Source organism: Giraffa tippelskirchi, chromosome 9 (assembly GCF_054371585.1).
Source record: "Giraffa tippelskirchi isolate mGirTip1 chromosome 9, T2T-mGirTip1v1.2.pri, whole genome shotgun sequence".
In the NCBI taxonomy this organism is placed as follows: Eukaryota; Metazoa; Chordata; class Mammalia; order Artiodactyla; family Giraffidae; genus Giraffa; species Giraffa tippelskirchi.
The window spans coordinates 101,963,203-101,985,518 of NC_137283.1; the positions used below are offsets into that span (position 1 = coordinate 101,963,203).

The 22,316-nt window shown below is 37.7% G+C and overlaps 1 protein-coding gene across 1 annotated transcript in view; it reads left to right on the top strand.

Annotated features, from left to right (window-relative positions):
• Window positions 1-545: 545 nt before the first annotated feature.
• Window positions 546-22,316, top strand: part of FRK (fyn related Src family tyrosine kinase) — a 97,442-nt gene continuing 75,671 nt past the window's right edge. The window contains exon 1 of the mRNA XM_081530062.1: window positions 546-1,799. Coding sequence (XP_081386188.1) covers window positions 1,426-1,799 — 374 coding nt within the window. The 5' untranslated portion in view covers window positions 546-1,425. The remainder of the gene's footprint in view (window positions 1,800-22,316) is intronic.

Here is a 22,316-nt window from a genome sequence, read left to right on the forward strand (position 1 = left end):
AGAGAAACTTTAAAATAAATGCTTTATACAAAAATAAGTGACACAGCATTAAACAAGTTGGCAGAGTTCTCTGCTAGTGAAAATGGCCTTGTGTTGATCTGTCTAAACTCTCTGCCTAGGTTTCTTGGGATCCAGGGCACCTACCTGCGACACAGCTGTCCTGAACTCGGGGAAGTAGAACAAAACTCACTGCCTATTGGAATCTCTGTCCTCATCTTGGCTTCCTTAGTTTCTGAGTTCCTGCCAATGAAGTTAGCAAGAACTAGTGCAGACTTTAGAGGTCAAAGTTGAACAGAAAGAGCCTCCACACCAGTTCATATGCAACCCTTGTACTCTTTCTCTCCACTGGTCACCTAGTCTGTGTGTGTGTGTGCGTGTGCCCCTGTGTTTCAGAAATAGTACACGAAGGATGGGAAATTGTTCCTGTGGGAAAATGTAGTATTTTGAGTTCTCAGCATTTTAGTCATCTGCTCTTGTATTTTTCCAGACTGTGAACTTATTTTGAGGCTATTAAAATCTATTCACGGTGATACAAAAAAAAAGGTAGAGACTCAATGACTCTTTCCCAATTGCCCTTTTGTCCAGTAGCAAATACCCAAACACTTTAATTTTCCTTTCCATTTCCCTTAGTGGTGGCAAAACAATCCTACTCATTTTTATGAAAGGACCTATCTCTGCCTTTATCTTTTGTGCTGGTAGCTCATCAGGACAAAACAGTTCCTGAGGTAGCTTGTCTGTCCAGGAGTTAGGATTTTGGCAGCTGCTTCAAGAATTGTCTCCCTGGTGAGGGCGCTGGTCTCCCTTGGGTGTGGGAGAAGGGAGAGGTAGAGGGGACTGGAATCCCATTAAAATCACAGGCACAAAGGAACCAGGAAGTAAGAAGAAATTATTACAATCTGTTCATCGCTCAGGATGTTAAAGGCAATAGCCTGGGCTGGTTGGTTAGTCATTAGCAGAAAAGAAAGAGCAGTGAGGGTCAGGACTGGTCAAACCTCCGAGGCGGCCTTGAGGCGGGGAGAGAGCTGCTGGCAAAGGCAAGATGTGGAGACAGACTTACTTGGAGTTCACCTGTTTCTCTTGGTAACTTTTTCCTGGGACAGGAAGCAAGATGCCTCTTTTCTGCTCTCAGGCATTTATCTAAATAAAGCGTTCTCAAATTTCTTTTTGTGGTGGGAATCCTGAGAAACCTTCCCACCGATCAGCTGCCCACTTTCCACCCTGTTTTGCCCTGGGGCCGCAGAAAGGGAGCCGGTGAGTCTCTGCAAACAGGTCGGCGGGACGGCTGTGAACTGGGCTTTGTACACTCTCTCAGAGCCGGCAGGATTGGTGCTGATTGCAGTTTCCCGGTGGAGGAAGAGAAAGTGGATCTGCAGAGAGTGAGGGGAGAGGGAGAAGCCCCTCTCCCCCACTCCCCCCGGGGACACAATGGGTAACCTCTGCCTGAGGCTCCGGACCTACCTGGATCGCTGTCCCCACTGCTGGTGGTCTGAGGAGGCGGACAAGCCCGGGGTGATTCAGAACCCATGGGCTGACTGCCCTCCTGATCCTCCCCGGCCGCCGCCTCCAGAGCCCGAGAGAAGCCAGGGCCAGTTCTTTGTGGCTCTGTTTGATTACCAGGCTCGGACAGCCGAGGACCTGAGCTTCCACGCGGGTGATAAGCTCCAGGTCCTGGACAAGTCCCACGAGGGCTGGTGGCTGGCCAGGCACTTGGAGAAAAGGGCCGACAGCGCCGACCAGCAGCTGCAGGGCTACATTCCTTCTAACTACGTGGCTGAAGACAGGAGCCTCCAGGCAGAGCCGTGAGTACTACACACACTATTTCTCAACTCTCTGAGGGCGGTTAATGGGTTTTTCTTTCCTACCTAGCTGCAAACCCATTAATTTTCAAAGAGCTACTTAGAAAGTTATGAGGAAGTACTGGCTAGATCCTTCTAATTGAAACACACCTTCCCTGAGAGGTGAGAGTGAAACTGGAAGGTAATTGTTGAAGTGACTTCCGTTACAGTGGTATACTCCACCCGTCCTAGGTGCATATTCATCAACGTAAACAAATGGTGTATTTAATACCCTCTCTTTTCTTTGGCTGTAAAAGAAGTCAGGGCTTCCCTGGTGGCTGGGCTTCCTTGGTGGCTCAGATGGTAAAAAATATGCCTGCAACAATGCAGGAGACCTGGGTTTGATCCCTGGTTGGGGAAGATCCCTTGGAGAAGAGGACGGCAACCCACTCCAGTATTCTTGCTGGAAAACCCCACGGACAGAGGAGCCTGGCAGGCTATAGTTCATGGGGTCACAAAGAGTCGGATACGACTGAGTAACTAAGCACAAAAGAAGTGGTGCCTCACATTAACATAGAACTGTGTTTCTTTAACAGGAGTATCATAGGTCTTCCTTAAAGCACACTTTCAAACCTCAAGTCCAGCTTTTTCTAAACTTTTGAAGCATCAACTCCAGTCCTGATAGACACACAAAGGCTAACTAACGAATTAATAGAAGGTCACATTTAGAAGATGTCACCTTTTCCTAGTAAAATCATGACTGGATATTCTTCTTTGAATCCCATTTGGTTTTTATTATAATTAGAAGTTAGCCAGCTACAGATGTTCAAGAGGCTTTAACAAGGAAAATAATGACGTTATTTCTCCAGAGAAGGGGATAGACTTTACCCTGATATTTGAATAAATCCTATGACTTATAGTGGAACCAAGGAAGAAAATTTTATGTACTTAGACACTTATCCATCCATCTGTGCACCTATATATCCATCCATGCAAGTGGCAGGTGGAGTAGTGGCATGGGGAGTTGGGAGAAGGGCAAGGTTATGCTAGTGGTGGTTTGAATATAAAATAGATAGAGCAAGGTCTTGACAATGGATGCTCGGGGTGTGGTGAGTTGAGAAGCAGGCTCTGACTATTACTTGCCCCAGATGTTTCCACCTTGTTCTAATGAAACCCAAGACTGGGGATATTTCTCAGGACTCATTTTATAGAATGGGTTCTGAGTAGAGAAACCTCTGGGGACTCACTCATTTTCTTGTGTTTTTTCTCTTTTGATGTGAACTGCAGCATTCTTTACTGGCCTGGGGAAAAATATTGTAGGAAGAGCTATGGTGCATTGTTGCTGTTTTCCAAACTCCAATTCAAATACAGAAGAGGGTTAGGGGACTTTGAGATTTTTTCCAACATCAGGGGTCTATGAATGTTAAGAAGCGCCTTATTTTAAACCTAAATAGAAATGAATTGAAATCTAGACTTCTGACAAATGGGATTGATCTGTTCTCAGATGAGAAAATCACCTGTACGAACATTTATTTCTGTGATAATCTATATGAAATGTCTTTATTCACTGAGTGCTTAGTTATATGCATTTATAATATGATTTTTTCTACTACATGATTTCCATGTAAGGTATGGTATTATATATGTTTTATATTCAGTGTAACACAATATTAATGCTAGTGCTTTGAATTCATAATATACTAGTTTTGAATATATTCAATTCATTTAACTGCTTAGGGCTCCATTTCCTCACCTGTAAGTTCCCTGGGGTCTCCTAGACCTCTAGATTTCTCTATTATATAGGAACATGACCTCTTATGTTTCAAATGTAGTGGTTCCAGTACATTCATACTTGACAGAACAATAAGTGCTGAAGACAGCAAGTGAATTGAAATAAGCATTTCAAAAGCAATAATGTTTTGGGTAACAGGATCAAACACAGCACCCTTCTTTAGATTCTTTTTGCCTAACAAAGTAAGACAGTTACAGTATTGTGGCTATTTTTCGATTCTCAGGGGCTGTCTGTAGCCAAGAATACTTTTTTCCCTCTGTATGTAACTCCTGACCTTTCCTCTTGGAATTAGTTCTCAGCAGTGTTCCTATGTGGAGAAGGCAATGGCACCCCACTCCAGTACTCTTGCCTGGAAAATCCCATGGATGGAGGAGCCTGGTAGGCTGCAGTCCATGGGCTCGCGAAGAGTCAGACACGACTGAGCAACTTCACTTTCACTTGTCACTTAAATGTATTGGAGAAGGAACTGGCAACCCACTCCAGTGTTCTTGCCTGGAGAATCCCAGGGACGGGGGAGCCCGGTGGGCTGCCGTCTCTGGGGTCGCACAGAGTCGGACACGACTGAAGCGACTTAGCGGCTTAGCAGCAGCAGTGTTCCTATGTGTTACTACCATCCTGTATCTTTGTGGTGGGTTTTTCTTGGGATCTTCACATCCACTGGCATAAAAACTTGATGCCCAGGAATAGAGACACAGATGTAGAGAATGAAGTTGTGGACACAGGGGCAGAAAGAGAGAGTGGGACAAACTGAGAGAGTAACATTGACATATATATACACTACCATGTGTCAAGTTGATAGCTAGCGGGAAGCTACTGTGTAGCACAGGGAGTTCAGCTTGGTGCTTGCTCTGTGATGACCTAGAGGGATGGGATGAGAGTGGGTGTGTGGGAGGGATGCTGAAGAGGGAGGGGATATATGTTTACTTATAGCTGATTCACATTGCCATATAGCAGAAACTAACACAACATTGCAAAGAAATTATACCCCAATTAGAAAATAAAATTTTTAAAAAGACCTCTGATGCTCAGATACTGCTCACATGCCTCCTGGTCAGCATAAACCACTTGTTTCCTATTAAGTGTACACTGTGACTTTCACCTGTGAACCCAGGTTGCTAATGAGTTCTTGCAACCAAACGGCTAAATTGCTTCAGTGCTTTTTGTACAGGTGGCTGCAGCCTCTAGAATTTCACCCCATTTCAAGTAGAAGCAATTGTAACTTAGTCTTCTAAGTGAAGGTATCCAAGTGACCCACAGTGCCTTAATACCTGGGGAATTATTATTTTTTAAAAAAAGCTTCTTTTAAGAACTTTCTTATGTGAGTATTTAAACTTCTGTTCCTTATGAATAACTAAATAAACTTCCTCTTTTTGCTTATGAATACTATGAAAGTTAATGTTTACTTTACAAGGAGCTCAGTATATAGTATTAAGTAAAGATTATTATCTTCACGTGTGTGAGATGAGAGGCCGTGGGAAACCAATGAAAGTTATCATCCAGTTCCTTATTAGACTAGTTTAGTGCAATGCATTTTAGTATTTATTGTTAATGTCTTTATCCTTGACTTGTATTAATAAGAAGACAGTGCAAAAGCTCTTGGAGTAATTAGTGGCAGGACATGTCAGTTAAGTTTCAGTATTGGTTTGTTCCTTTGTTTCTTTTAACTTTAGGAAATAAAGATGTTAGAAAAAGAACTAGATTATTATTAAAAGACAAACTAATATAATAATTGATTACTAAATTCCACCTAGAATTGCCTTACCTTTTCTGAATACTTTACATTAAATGATATAATAAATTCATTCTTAATGATTTGTTTTGTTTCTAGGAAGAATCACTGTTTTATCTTCAATTTTAATTCCTAGATCCTTTCATAGATGAGTGTGTTTCTTCCACATCTTCAACATGGAATCCCTCAAAACTCTTACTCTTAGGCTCTGATTACTCGGAACTCACTGCACCCTTTTAAAATTCAATGTTCTTAGAGATATAGTTAAAGTTCTTCCAGAAAATAATGGTATGGAAATTACCTATGAATCTTGGAGCCAAGAACAATGGCTTTAAATTCCATTGCTTTTATCATTAAAAAAATTCAAGTGATGAAATATATTGATGAAAAGCAAAAAGATCTCTAATTGTGTAATTTCCACAAAGAGTTTAAAAGTTGTTTCCCTAATTGTTTCTGTGCTTTTGGTGGTTCCCACCTTTGATGTTAAACTGGACTAGACTCAGAAGTACTTTGTGAAAAGATCTTCCTACTCTTATTGCCATGTAAAGGTAGATTGGGCTTCCTTCATGGCTCAGTGGTAAAGAATCTTCCTGCAATGCAGGAGATGCAGGTTCAATTCCTGGGTTGGAAGGATCCCCTGGAGAAGGAAATGGCAACCTACACCACTATTCTTGCCTGGGAAACCCCATGGGCAGAGGTGCCTGGTCGGCCACAGTCCGTGGGGTTGCAAAAGAGTTGGATATTGACTTAAAGACTAAACAATAACAACAAAAGGTATATTATTTACAATTCCTCTCCTATTCACCATGATATAGACAGCCTTGAAAAAGAGCACAAGAATAAATATTTGTAACTTGTAAATTTATTGTTAGTTTATGCTTGTCAGATAAAAGTGTTAGAATTTTGTGGTTTTAAGATAATAGAATTTCCATTTGTTTAAGGAATATTTTTCTAATCATGCTCCTCTTTAATGTGTCAGACTAAAATTCTGTCAAGATTTTATCTAACTTAAAGTTATTGCTATTGTCTGGCTTGAAGAAAGTAGCATGGGGAAATAAAGTAGTATATGCTCAGAAAGAGAATTCTCTTACACCACTATCTAAAAATACAATTGCAACTTTACTACTTGGTTATTTGAATACTGCTGAATTTAATAATAATTATCCAATATAAGTTGTACACAATGCTCCTAGTTGTTTTCAGTCTAGATGTCAGTAGATGTCTTTCTCTGCTAGCATATGAAGCCTGCATTTGAATCTTACAGAGAGAGGAATAACGTGTTTTAAAAATTATTTACCATCAATAAATAAATAAAAAAGGCATCAGGATATTCACAAATCAATCTAACATATCTACTTTGAGTAGTTGAAATCATTAGAAAATCACCGATGGGCAAGCAGTTGCATAAATATTCTTAATCCACATCATTTATTTCTTTTTCTTTGTTCTAGTTTTCAGGGAAGACTAAATCCATATAGGTAGAATTGCAAAATAACATATTTTCAATTTCTCTTCTTGAAGACAAAGTATTCTTAGATCTATAGTTTAAAAAACTAAGTAAAATGTTTATTTGTATATAAAAGTAAAATGCATTATAAGAATACATGTGGCTATTTATCAAATTAAATGTTTTGGATAATCCCAAGATAAGAATTTTCAGACAAATAATTTAAATCAACAAAAGCATACTTCTATGCTGAGATTAACTGGAAAGATTTGTAATTAAATGACTGCATTACTTATAGAATTAAGATGTAATCTTATTTCCTTATCCTTTGATATAAAATAACAGTTTGATAAATATATTGCTCAAATACTTTGTAAAAAATTAAGACCCAGAAAAGCCAGAAATAAATAAATAAAATTTTATAAAAAGAAGTAAAATAAGTACTTTGAAAATTTATTAAAAAATTACATTTCAGGTATAGTGTTACATGATTTTTCATATTAATATAATTGTACTACATTTTTTATATAACTGTGTTTATGTCCATTATTTAATGCATTATATATATATTTTCATCATTTTTAAGAAAAATGATAATTAACTGCTACATTAAATACATTTTATAAGAACAATGGCAAAATCACAGAAGTGAGGAAAAGAGAAATCAGCAGAACTTCATTAAAATCAGAATAAAAGTATAAGTGTAATTAATAACAGTTAAAAATAGTTGATTAATAGCAGTAAAACTTGATTACATGCATCTCAAAATATTATTCCTTTGAGAAGCAATGAAGTGCCATAGTATGGAGTTATTAAAATAAGTCAAGAGTCAGTCATTTAATTGGTAAACTTAATTTGGAAGTTTCAGCTGCAACATGCCATTCAGAACCACTTTCTCTTAATAAAAGTCTTGGTTATTTTTTCTTTTTCAGGTTTTCAACAAATTTTTTGTGAGGGAAAACATTATATGTGCATGGAATATTAATAACTCATAAACTACTGTGCTTCATTCAGTCCTAAAGATTAGAACTTAAATTCCAGCTTGATTGAATTCATTCTTTGAAAAAAGAAGAAAGATTCTATTGATTTTTTGTTTTTTCAAATTGGTTTGATTTTGTTCAAGTGATTTATTTAAAGGTTTGGTTTGTCTCTGTAGATAGATCCTAGTATTACTTTTTCAAGCATTTCACCAAACTGACATCCAAGAAGACACAAACTTCTATATAGTAATGTAGGACTATTGTTAAGCAACCACTGTGTCCTATGGACTAGGTCCTGAGGCTTCCCAAAGAGAAACAAACAAGACTTTGCCTCAATTAAGTGTCTGATTTTCAGCTCAGAAAACTTTGTATTTCCCAACTGCCTATACCACAGTGAGAATCTACATAGCAAGAGACATTTTTTAGTTCTTCTGGTGGATATTTTAACTTGGTCCAAATGTTAACGGTATGGAATTTTGATTGAGGTATAATGCTGGTCACCCTTTTTGATTTGGCCTGTGGTGTGCTTAAAAACCAGGCTATGGGTCCCAAAGATCTGAATTTGAATTTGGCTCTGTCATGACCAAGCCATGTGACTTTGAGTGACTTACAGTAAATAGGAATAAAAATGACCACTTAAAAATGACCACTATCTCATTGGATCAACATGTAACATAAATTAATTAGGTTCTGCAGTGCACCATAGAGAACCTGACACATAGTCAGGGCTTAAGAAATGTTATCTGTTATTTAGCTGGCCAGCTCTTCCTTTACCTCTGCCTAAATGGATAACACTTTGCACACCCCACTCCAGCCTCAGCTCACAATATTCTTTCCCTATAACAGCATTCACTTGATGAGCATCTTTCCATCTTTCTTCCATACTCTCCTTTCCCTGTGGTCTTTAGCTTCCTGTGTGTGCATGCTCAGTCGTGTCCGACTCTTTGCGACCCCATGGACTGTGGCCTGTCAGGTTCCTCTGTCCATGAGATTTTCCAGGCAAGAATACTGGAGTGGGTTGCCATTTCCTTCTGCAGGGGATCTACCTGACCTATGGATTGAACCTGCATCTTTTGCATCTTCTACCTTCTTTACCCCTGCACCACCTAGGAAATCCCAGGAGTGGGTTGTTGTGCTTGCAAACTCTCCCTCTTTTTTTTTCTTGCCTGACCAATTCTCATTCATCCCTGAGGTCTTACCTTGTTTGTTCCTCTCTCCCTGAAGGCTTTCCTGACTTTCTAGAAGACATCAGGTCTTCCTGCTGAGCCTTTAGTATCAGCTTTCATTATTCTCATTATTTTCTCTAAAGCTGTAAGCTCTGTTTGTGGGAGGTGGGGAGATGAGCTATTGCTTTGAGCTCAGAAACTTCCTGTAGTGCCTGTACATAATAAACACTCATAAATGTTGGTTGAGTAAATGAATAATTAAATGGTGATTGCTTATCTATAAATCTCAGGTCTTTTATTGAAATAAGAAGCAGCTGTCTTATGGAAATAAGAACCACCTCTTTCCTTCAACTTTTTCTCTCTGAGTTGCTTTTTTTTAACCTACCGAGAAAATCTACTGACTTTCCTCATTTTAGGGATAAGCTATTTTGCATTTTTTTCTCAATGAATTGTCCATGCCTCAATTTCTGGTTATACTCATAGTCATAATAGCATAATTTCCAGGCTCCTAGAAATTAGTGGCTTCATTCAGTCCCTAACGGAAAAATATTTAGGGGGTTATACACTGATTTGAATATTCTTTGTAATGTAGAATGAATACCAAGACAGGAAATGATTGTGAATCTCATTGAAGTGATATCTAAAAATAACATATATACATACCTAAACTTTACTGTGGTTAATTTAAAGTAAAGGAATCACTGGTCTGAGCTTTTAATGGATGGAAAACCAAAACCCAATTTACAAAATTAATGTTGTGGGACCAGAGTTATAATTTCAGTTTTTATGATGAACATATACAACTTCAAATTATTATGTGTATGAAATGTTTTTCAGTTTGTACATGCTGAAAGTTTGACTTTTTTTACTGAATATTAGGATTGTCACTATTACCTTCTAAAACATTACCAAACAAAATAATTACATCTTTTTTTACTAGCTTTCTTAGTTCAGTTCAGTTCAGTCGCTCAGTCGTGTCCGACTCTTTGCGACCACGTTAACCGGAGCACGTCAGGCCTCCCTGTCCATCACCAACTCCCAGAGTTTACCCAAACTCTTGTCTGTCGAGTGGGTGATGCCATCCAGCCATCTCATCCTCTGTCGTCCCCTTCTCCTCCTGCCCCCAATCCTTCCCAGCATCAGGGTCTTTTCCAATGAGTCAACTCTTCGCATGAAGTGGCCAAAGTATTGGAGTTTCAGCTTCAACATCAGTCCTTCCAATGTACACCCAGGACTGATCTCCTTTAGGATGGACTGGTTGGACCTCCTTGCAGTCCAAGGGACTCCCAAGAGTCTTCTCCAACACCACAGTTCAAAAGCATCAATTCTTCGGTGCTCAGCTTTCTTCACTGTCCAACTCTCACATCCATACATGACTACTGGAAAAACCATAACCTTGACTAGACGGACCTTTGTTGGCAAAGGAATGTCTCTGCTTTTTAATACGCTATCTAGGTTGGTCATAACTTCCCTTCCAAGGAGTAAGCGTCTTTTAATTTCATGGCTGCAATCACCATCTGCAGTGATTTGGGAGCCCCCCAAAATGAAATCTCTCACTGTTTCCACTGTTTCCCCGTTTATTTCCCATGAAGTGATGGGACCAGATGCCATGATCTTAGTTTTCTGAATGTTGAGCTTTAAGCCAACACTCTCTTTTTCACTCTCTTCTCTCACTTTCATCAAGAGGCTTTTTAGTTCTTCTTCACTTTCTGCCATAAGGGTGGTGTCATCCGCATATCTGAGGTTATTGATATTTCTCCTGGCAATCTTTCTTCCAGCCCAGCTTTTCTCATGATGTTCTCTGCATAGAAGTTAAATAAGCAGGGTGACAATATACAGCCTTGACGTACTCCTTTTCCTATTTGGAACCAGTCTGTTGTTCCATGTCCAGTCCTAACTGTTGCTTCCTGACCTGCACACAGGTTTCTCAAGAGGCAGATCAGGTGGTCTGGTATTCCCATCTCTTTCAGAATTTTCCACAGTTTATTGTGATACACACAGTCAAAGGCTTTGGCATAGTCAATAAAGCAGAAATAGATGTTTTTCTGGAACTCTCTTGCTTTTTCGACGATCCAGTAGATGTTGGCAATTTGATCTCTGGTTCCTCTGCCTTTTCTAAAACCAGCTTGACCACCTGGAAGTTCACGGTTCACGTATTGCTGAAGCCTGGCTTGGAGAATTTTGAGCATTCCTTTACTAGTGTGTGAGATGAGTGCAATTGTGCGGTAGTTTGAGCATTCTTTGGCATTGCTTTTCTTTGAGATTGGGATGAAATTTAGCTGTTAATTTCTCTGCAGCATTCTCTGACTCCCAGTTCTTAGCACATGTAGCACTGGAAGGACTTTCTGGGGAAGGTAGTTGTGCAGATTAATTGCAGCTTGAATAATATTTCAGACCTCCTACAGCTGTTTTCCTGAAGACTGAAACGTTAGCAGTTAGTCTATGTGAATGTTTCTTTGAATATGAACATAACAGAAGAATTTTTCTAAAATGCATAGATGCAAACGTAGAACATGTGATCTGTATTACCCAACTTATTGCTCATTTGGCTAATTTCAGATACTATAATAAACTACCCTTGTGTAATATCTTTGCCATGTCATTTTTCCCACAAAGTTTTTCAGTTAGATTTTTTCCTGTTTAAAAACTGAACTAATTTTAGTGTTAGTCTTTAATTTTTTTCATGTTTTCTGTTTTATTCATATGACATTATTTTATACAGCCTTTAAATTCAAAATAAGTATCTCAGTTAGAGTTTTTATCCATTAATTTTGTGCCTGTTTAAGGGTAAAATGAAAATACAATTCAAGAAATATTATTGCTGAGAACTTTTGAACATTATGAAAAGTGAAAGTGTTACTTGCTCAGTTATATCTGACTCTGCGACCCATAGACTGTAGCCTGCCAGGACCATGGAATTTTCCATGCCAGAATACTGGAGTAGTCATTCCTTTCTCCAGGGGCTCCTCCTGACCCAGGGATTGAACTTGGGTCTCCTGCATGGCAGGCAGATTATTATTATTATTATTATTTTTTACCACTGAGCCACTAGGGAAACCCCTGAACTTTGTATTAGGTTTCTAACGTGATGAGCATTTAGAATCTTATTTTAAAATAAATCTTTCCACTAACACAAATGTTGCATAACACACTGGCAGTTGACTTGGATGATTCAGAAAAATCCTATTATGTGTGCTCTGTTGCTTAGTCGTGTTGGACTCTTTATGACCCCATAGACTATAGCCCGCCAGGCTCCTCTGTCCATGGAATTCTTCAGGCAAGAATACTGGAGTGGGTTGCCATTTCCATCTCCAGGGGACTTTTCCGACCCAGGGATTGAACACAGTCTCTTGAATCTCCTGTACCGACAGGTGGATTCTTTACCACTAACGTCACCTGGGAAGCCCATATAATTCCAGTGAAAGGCCAGTAATTCGATAGACTAAAGTCACTCCAGTATCACATATATCTTTTAGCCATTTATGAAAATTAGTTACAACATGCCAAGGTTCCCATAAGGGACACTATTGCAAGCTCCAGAATTTTGCTCCTTGCAAAGTCTCTGCCAGAACGTCATCTCTGGAGGTGCGTGTGTTATTTCTGTGAAGTTGGACTCAGGATACTTTCTGCAAATCATTTCAGCATTTCTAGTCACTGAAGAAGATAGAGTCTACTGGATTCATATATCCATTCAATACACTTTTTGTGTATATTTACCATGTTGAAGGCACTGTTTTTTGAAAAGCGGGAGATAACAAAATGAATAAGACAGTGTTTTTTCTCCAGATAATTTTAGTTTCTGGAGAAAAGACTATTAAACCAAGAATGTATGTCAATGCCTATTAGACAAAGATTACCAAAAACTCACCTATAGTAGTTTATTATTCATTACAAGGAAAGAGATGACACCCCATGGACAACAGTGGAGAATCTCAGTAGGCATATTAGAACACATGAGAGGATTTGGGGCAGTGACTTTGGGGAGAGTTTAGGAAGCAAGACTGCTCTGGATGGATTACTGTCAGGAAGCAGGGTAACTGTGTGATTTTGTATCTTAATTAATCTTATTGAGAAAGAGGGAAGACTAGATCAAGATTAAAGTTATGGTTGGTAAAGAAATAGCAGTCACTTATGTTAACCAAAATAGGTGAATGCTTGGTCATTTTTGTGCTTGGACAGTGTCCATTTTTTTTTGGTGAGTGTTCAGGTATAATTAAGAGTGAGCTGATCTTGTTTTTGTCTTGATCCGTCATGGTCACAGAGTGGCCTTGTCTGCTGTTGGTGTCCTGTGAGGTTGTTTATGTTCAACAGGAGAACTCCCAGGCCTAGTCTGAAGTGCAAGGCAAACTCTTGGATGCCAGAGCTGCTTTTCTCTCTCAGCCAGCATAGGACAGATGCTGATAAATGCCATAGAGTAGCACAACCGTCTGTCATATAGCTTGCACTTAACAGTATTTTAAAGTATGTTGAAGAAACAAATACATGGATAAATATGTGCAAAGGTAGAAGAGATAAATTGGTTTGGGGAAAATCACACCTTTCTTTCAGGGTTCTGCTCTCATGACCCCCTTCCAAGAGTCTTTTTCTAACCTTTATAGAAATAATTCATCGTTTGTTTTCCCCATAATTTTGTATATCTTGTTAGTAGAACAATAATAAATAATCTGCACGCTAAGTCTCTTCAGTTGTGTCCAACTCTTTGTGACCCTATGGACTGTAGTCCCCACACACTTTTCTGTCCATGGGATTCTCCAGGCAAGAATAACGAAGTGGGGTGCCATGCCCTCCTCCAGAATAATAAATAATAACTGGTATTTATTGAGACTTTATCATTATGCTACTTAAAAAATACAAAATAACTGCACTTGTATTACAACCTGTATATTACACTTGTATATTACACTTGTATATTACAACCTGCTGAGGTAGCTACTTTCCCTGGTGGCTCAGAAGGTCAAGAATCTGCCTGCAATTCAGGAGACCTGGGTTTGATCCCTGGATCAGGATGATCCCCTGGAGAAAGAAATGGCAAACCACTCCAGTATTCCTGCCTGGAGAATCCCATGGACAGAGGAGGCCAGCCAGCTATAGTCTTAAAGAATTGGAAACGACTGAGGAATTTCACAGATGAGGAAATTGAAGCTAAGAGAATTTAAGCAAACTGCTCAAAGCTACACAGCTAATAAATGATGAAACTGAGGTTTGCCTGCCTCCATCCTGCCTCTGGAGTCTCTACTTTTATCATATGATGGCTAGTTGCACAACTTCTGTCTTTCATATGAGACTGTGAAGTCTTAGAGGGCAGGATACTTACATTTCCTGCATCATCACTGGAAAACTGTTTAAGACAATGTCTGTACTCCAGACAATTTATAATCTCAGGAAGTGAGACTCTATTGCATCCTGAAGTTGTAAATTCCCTGTAGTAGAAGCACTCTCTGATTCAATTTTACTCAATGCTTATCCATGAGACAATTCAGTACAAATTGTTGAACACAGGGGAAGGGAAGTAGAAGTATATTCAGGAAATGGAAAGTTGTATAATTTAACTGAAGTATTTATGGAGAGAGCTATGAGAAATAAATCTGGAAAAAGAGGTTGGGACAAGGTTTTTGAAAAGACCATGTGTTCCAGGTTAAAGAGTTTGGGTTTTATCCGATAAGAAACAGATGGAAAGTCATGCTTTGAAAAGACAGTGATGATGTGGAAATAAAATGGAGAAGAGAGAGGCTAGGTGGCGATAGAGAAGCTGTACCCAATGTCTCCAGCATGAGTTTATCAGGGTTTAATTTCTAATTGTGATACTGTTAAAAAAGGAAGAGTAGGAATATAGCAATTTCATGAATGAAGAATCGAGGACTTAGGGGAAGAGAAATAATTAACATTTTTAAGTTCCTTTGATGTGCTGAACACACAAAACTGTATACATGAGCTAATTTAATCTTTGTAATAGTCCCGCAAGGCAAGTTTTCTTATCACTGCTTTTAAGACAAGAAAACTGAAACTCAGATTTAAGTAAATGCAAGAGCATTCTTATCTGGTAAATACTAGAGGCAAAACTAGTAATTAGATGTAGAAGAAGAAAATTAGAGAGGATTTAAAAATATGTTTTTTGAGACCACGTGAAATATTAAGAGAAATATACATTTCATAAAGTCCTTTTTTTATTGGGGGCATGGTCGAAACAGAAAAAAAGACAATACATTCACTTTTAGAAATGTTGAATGTGAAGTACTAATGAGTCATCTCAGTGAAAATGTCCAGGAGAAATGTAGAAATACAAAAAGATGGGCAAAAAGAGGACTATTTTATAATGGTAGATTTTTGAAGGCATTCACTCCTAAGTGTTATAGATGTTACAGGAATATGAGAACTGCAGGGCATTGTAGATTTCAGAACCATAGTGTGAGAGGTTCAGTAACAGAATGAGTCAAAGATTAACTCTTTAGAAATGCCCATAGTTTAGGTGAGTAGACATGGTGAGTAGATTGTAATAATAACTCTGTTGTTCACACCTCCTTGTTACACACTCTTGGGTAATCTCCTCCCATCCAAACTCTCAGTTGGCCAAGAAACTTGCTTTGTCCAGTGGAACAATTATAAACATGGCAAAAGTAGAGATTGAAAAGGGCTTACACATTGGAGCTTGCTTTCTTATTGCTCTTGGAGTTCTGTAACTTCTATGAAAAAGCTCAAGCAACTTCCTGGAGGATGGAAGACTATGTGAAGAGAGGCCCTGTTTGTCCCAGGTGACTCACAAGCTGAGTGGAGACTCATGATTAAGCCCAGCTAGGATCAGTAGAACTCACTCCAAATTGCTCACTTTTAGATTCCTGAGTTAGCCAAATATAGTCAGCTCTTCATATCTGTAGGTTCTATATCTGTGTATTGGGGTCGCAAAGAGTTGGACACGACTGAGTGACTGAACTGAACAGAACTGATTCAACTAAATATGATAGAAAATATTTGGGAAAAAAGTTCCAAAAAATGAAACTTGAATTTGTCACGTGTTGGCAACAGTTTACATAGCATTTATGTTGTATTAGGTATTATAAACAATCCAGAGATAATTTAAAGTATCTCTAAAGGATATGTGTAGGTGGTATGCAAATAATACCTGATTTTATAAATATAGGGGACTTGAGCATCCACACATATTGGTATTCTGGAACCAACCCCCTCCGATAAGGAGGGAAGACTAGCTGTTAGAAAGCAAAACCTAACTAATGCTGGGAAGAAGAGCTCCTGAAGGACAGTGAAGAATTCAAAAAGTAGAAGAAAAACAAACAGCATCTTTTCAAAATAAGAAAATGGAATGTCAAGAAGGGGGTTTTGGGTCAAATGCTAAACAAAGGTCAGAGTAATGAGGAAGAGGTAAAGACCATTAAATTTACTGGAAGATTACTGGTGACACTAAAAAGCAGTTTTATCATGTAGTTATGGATGATATCACGCAGTGAAGAGTGTTAAGTGAGTTATAACAAGGAACTTCATGTTCTGACTGGGACTCTGCACTGGGAGGTGTAGGCTGGGTTGAGCCGCAGAAGTTTTGTATGATAGGGCTCTACTCATGGGACTTGGGTCCATTCTGAGAATCAGAGCTGAGGAAAGACAACATCAAAAGAGGCAGTGGAACTTAGCTGCCTCCATCTCTGAGCAGAGTATGCAGGGTCTTAAGGACTATGTTTGGTTGGGATTTTCCAAAAGTTTCACCCTCTTTAGGGCATCAGTGTTGGGAGCTTTGCAACATCCTTCGGTGAATTAGATATTTGGATTTGGAAGTTAAGGCAGAATGAGGATAAATAAAGGGTTCAGCTTTAGTGCAATTGGGGCTTCCCAAAATTGTTGGAAAAATTAAAGAATTTTCTCTTGGGTGCTATACGCTCAAGTTTTAGGGTCATGTGGAAAGACTGAGCTTAGTTCAAGGTCTTAAAGTAGAAGCAGCAAATACATAAATAACTTTTAAAGAAGTTTGTCTGTGAAGGAAAAGAAACATATAGGAAAATACAGATGGTCCCTAACTTTCAATGGCTTGACTTAATGATTTTTCAACTTTATGATGGTGTGAAACCAATCTGCATTTGGCAGAAATCATAATTTGAATTTTGTATTTGAAGTTTTGAATTTTGACCTTTTCCTGGACTAGCATTACAGGGTCCTATGCTCACTCATGATGTTGGACTGAGGCAGTGAACCTTGGTTCCCAGTCAGCCATGCAATGGTGAGTTTTTAAACAATCCATACTCTTAAAATCATCCTGTACCCATACTCCCATCCTGTTTTTCACTTTCAGTACATTATTCAATAAATTATATGAGATATTCATCACTATATTATGAAATAGCCTTATATTAGATAATTTTCCTCAACTGTAGGCTGATGTAAGTGTTGTGAGCACATAAAATGTACGCTTTGCTAAGCTATGATGTTCAGAAAGTTGACTTACAATATTTGACTTACAATATTTTCAACTTATGATGTTTATTAAGATATAACCCCCATCCTAAGTCTAGGAAGATTTGTATATTAAATAGGCTTGATGATCAAAACTTATTTGGAAATACTTAGTCACTTTAAAAGCTCTTTAAAAATACTTCATTATTTATTATATATCTTCATCTACATTTTTAGTCTTTCTTTTTTATGGTATAGTTGTAGTACTATTTTACAAAATAAAAAGAATGAACTCAGATACACCTGTTGCTGAATAAAAGGGCAATATATAGTCTTCCTTTGAATAAAAAGGCAATATGTAGTCCTCTTTGCATTTTCTTAGAAGACAAATAGGGAGTCTGTTAGGTAAGCCCTGATTATCTTCTATTATATACTACAGTTATAGGATACTCCTGGTTTAACTTCTGGCTATTATCGTAGAGAGAATAGAATAATGTTTCAGATAAAAACAGTACAAAAATGATTCAGTTTCTTATATCTGTGTTATGCAATAATTTATAGGCACATATTGGTTTTGATGCTGAATCACTCTGAACTTTGTACTAGCTCTTACCAAAAACTTTACTTTAACAAGCAGTAGTTTAGGAAAATGAAAAGTCATGCTATTGATTTTGTGGGTCCTGGTAAAATGGTAGAAAGTGAAATAGTTACATGAGAATTAATGGACATCAAAGGATCTCAATAGATTATTTTTCTCTTATAACAGTGTTGGTGTTTACTGAAACCACCGATAGCTTTTAAAGCATCATGGTCCACTTTCTGAAAAATTTAATATTACAAAATATTCCAGTTTACCAATGGCTTTTAAAGAGTTCTATTTAAAAAACACATTTTATGCATACAAAAGAATGTGTGAAACTTAAGGTAAAATTTAAAGTATGATGAATAATGAACATCCATTTAACCAGCTAGCTCATGACCTTGACTGTTACTAACAAATAATATATGAGTTCTTCCCCTCCCCCTTCTCCATGGTAAATTTAACCTTTTCCTCAGAAATGTAGATAGCAATTCAATTTCTAATAGTGAAAGACTGGAATCAATCCAAATGTCCATTATAAGAGAGGGATAAACTATAGTTTATTTATTCAATGAAATATTATACATTAGTGAAAATGATGAATTGAGAGGCATGCAACATCATGGGTATGTTTTCAAAGTATAATGTTGAGTGGAAAGAAAATTTTAAGAGATTGCATATAATATGATCCTATTTTCTGAAGTCTACAAATAAAACCAAATAATATATTGTTTGAGCATATATGTTAGTAAACTATAAAATAAGATAAGGGAATGACAAACAGCTGTTGGATTTGCTTATCTGAGTATTGTAGATTCTATGCTTCTGTTGAACATTTAAAGAAATGAGTAGAAGAGTGATTTTCATGCATCAATCATGAAAATTAAAGGTAACAAATATGCTGGCCAAAAGGTCAAATGTAGATATTGTGATTAATCTTATATTGTTCATGACTCTGCCTTTCTTACAATATGGTTTTCACTGAATTATTCTTTAATATTGTCCTCCTAATATAAAAAAGACCTAAAAATAGAGCTTTTGCAATTACCATTGTCATTATCTACTATGACTTTTGAGATACCCCTTCTCCAAATTCCGGTGACAATAATTCCTAACCTATAGACTCTAGACTCCTAAAGGTTCCAGAGAGGGGCCTGAGAGAGTTCATGAGCCCTCTGAAATGGCCGATAAAATTTGTGTGATATATATTTGTGCATTTTTTAGGATAAGATGTTATAGGTTTTATCATGTTCTAAAAGGAATCATGTTTTAAAAATATAAAAACATGCCATTAAATTAGCACACATAGTTTGTTTCTCTTGAGAAATTGATTTACTTCCTTATAGCAGATAGTAAATTCTTAATTTATTACACATCACATTTTTATTCTTAGCTACAAGGAAGCTCAGAGTCCAGTTAAATGCGTGTTCGTAATAATTGGATTTGACCTTAAGTCTAGCTTATTTTCTTCCTTCTCTCTCTTTCTGTTTTTGAATTCTTTTTTTATTTCCACTCTCAAGAACATATATTGAGTTTTGTAGGGGTCTGTAGAGGTCTAGACATGTTTAATGTTTTAGGATCTCGAATTATAAAGAAAATAATTTTATGTCTTAATCTACTTACTAATTAAAGAGTACTTAAAAAAACTGTCATTTTTTTGAGCTTTGTTGAGAGACTAATTTCTAAGCCAAACTAACAGGTTGCTTGATGGAATACAATTCAAGACTTGGCCAAACACCTACCTCACCGCTCCCTTACCTTGCTCCCACTTTGCTTTTCTGGTTCTGACACTAGTTGGTGCTGTCTCTCTTGCCTCATATTTGTTTGTTTCATTTCTTTTCAGTTTCAATCAGGGGCACATATCTTTGTCTGCTGGAGAATTTGACACAACCTCCCGGCCCTGTCTCCTTGTTTCCAGGATAGCAGTCAGTGTGTTTGTGCATGTGTGTAGGATTCATTCTGGTTATCTCTTGATCCATAGGGCAAGGCAGAAAAGTGCCCTCACCAGAGGCTTTAGCCTTCTGTGAGGCCCACATGCGTTAGAGGAGAAACACACAAAAAGCCAAGAACAAAAGGGAAGGAAGGCACGCAGTGGTTTAAAATGTGAATAAAAAGGCAGATGAATTTTTTTAAACTTTTTATTTTACATTGGGGTATAGCCAGTTAATAAACAATGTTGTGACAGTTTTCAGTTGAACAGCAAAGGGACTCAGAAAAAGCAGATGAATTTTTAATAAACCCCATCAGAAGAAGAGATGTAAGGAACAAACTGAAGATCTCATAAGCTAAAATAAAAGAATATAAAGTAAAACTGATGTTTAAGAAAAACGAAGTGAGAGTATGTGAGGGATTAGAGAGAATGAGAAAGGGGACTGATTAGTAGACAGACAATAGCATGGCTTGGTTTCTAGTTGAGGAAAGACTGGTCAGGATACTTAGCATCTCCATGCTAAGAATGGAAGTCCATAATTCTAGGCTTATAGTATGTTAACTGTATTAAAAAATATCCCTGGAGTTTTTGCATTTGTGTTACATAAGTGTTTATACTAAGGAGACTATAACCAGATGTAACTTTTCAAAGGCAGGCTTTCTGTTGGGTCCTATGCTGCTGCTAAGTCGCTTTAGTTGTGTCTGACTCTGTGCGACCCCAGAGACGGCAGCCCACTAGGCTTCCCCATCCCTGGGATTCTCTAGGCAAGAACACTGGAGTGGGTTGCCATTTCCTTCTCCAATGCATGAAAGTGAAAAGTGAAAGTGAAGTCGCTTAGTCGTGTCCAACTCGTAGCGACCCCATGGACTGTCTCATAGCGGCCCCATGGACTGTAGCCTACCAGGCTCCTCCGTCCATGGGATTTTCCAGGCAAGAGTACTGGAGTGGGGTGCCATTGCCTTCTCTGGTTGGGTCCTATATTGAAGAAAATAAAATGCTAATCATTGTCGCTGAAAGTGAGTTACATCCTTTTCTTCTACCTTTTCTCATTCTACCTTTTTCTACCATCCAAATGATATGTTACATTTTAGTGCTGATCATCTTTCACAATGTAAAAAGAAAACAACCCACAAAAATATTCATTGTACTGAGAATGAAACCAAGTGATTGACTTCAGTGACCCAAGAATGAACTGACCTCCTGCTTGGACTGTGGGCAGTTTGGGTCAAAGTAACTTGATAGTGATATAAGAAGTCTTTTGCATTCACTGATGGAAAATTGGCTGTATGGGCAAAGTAGTAAAACAGAAGACTTCTGCAGGGACTTAGAGGGATTAGTAGCCTTACTCATTCCCACTGATTGAGAAGGTCTCACAAAGAAAGTCTGACATTCTCCATTTAGGCAAACAAGAAGGATTTGTTTGCTGATTTAATAGTGAAACAAATACTATGTTCATAATAGTAAAACCACTTTTGTTCTGATGACATGTTCATATATAGACTATGAAATCTCCTTTTGAGAATTTAAAAGAATAGACAGTTGAATATTTATCAGGTAAGGTTTACATAAGATTGTGCACAGTTCCAATGATGACTTTTCACTTTTCATTTACTTTGTTCACCTTATCTATACATTTACATTTGCAGTTAAGAAGACTCATATTTATCTTGTAAAGCTATTTCACTTATATAATGGATAAAATAGTATTTTTTTTTTCCTTTCTGGAACTTTTTCAGTTTATTTGTCTTCGAAATTAACTTAATAGAAGCTAATCTTCAAATGCAAAGCAAGAATATCTCCCAAGAATTTTTGCTCAACAGTTCTGGGAATATAAAATATTTAGAAAGCATTTTGTTTCAGCATTCTAACTGCATTGTTGCAGCTGATGGAGGTCACTGAACACGCTTAGTGATTTAGTTTTGTACAGAGGATATTGAGAGAACAGTGATCCCAAGTTGTTTTTCAAACCTATGTTCTTATTCATTCGGCATATGTCAGCAACTTGTGGTTGCTATAGTTTTGGGCCATTGTAAAAAAAAGATAGAAGTATAAATAACATATGGTTTAGTTTGATCCAGCAGAAAGTAAATATATTTGCTAAATGTAACCCAAATAATTGGCAAGGTTACTGCATTCCTGGAGCTTACCTTATCTGCTGGATCTTAGTCCCTGCTGAAAGAGGGGAGCAAACTAGTCTTATCACTGGAGGATTTGTCATGAGAGAAGCTTTGTCCAAGCAAGGAAAGTACCTGTTATTACCTCTTAAATTGCAGATCTATGTTAGAGACCAAGTATTTTGTAAGACAAACTTATTAAAAAAAGGCAGATGGATCTCCTACTGCGTGTCCCTTTTTTTGTACAGACACTTTTCCTAGAATGAAAAATTGAAATGAAATCATGTTTAATGGAACCTAGAGGTAGTGGTCATTGAGAAAGAGAGTCAGATGAAGAGAAAGAAAATGGAATGAAGATAAGATGGAAGAGATGAAGGAGAGGATAAGAAGACAATACTTTAATTTCTAT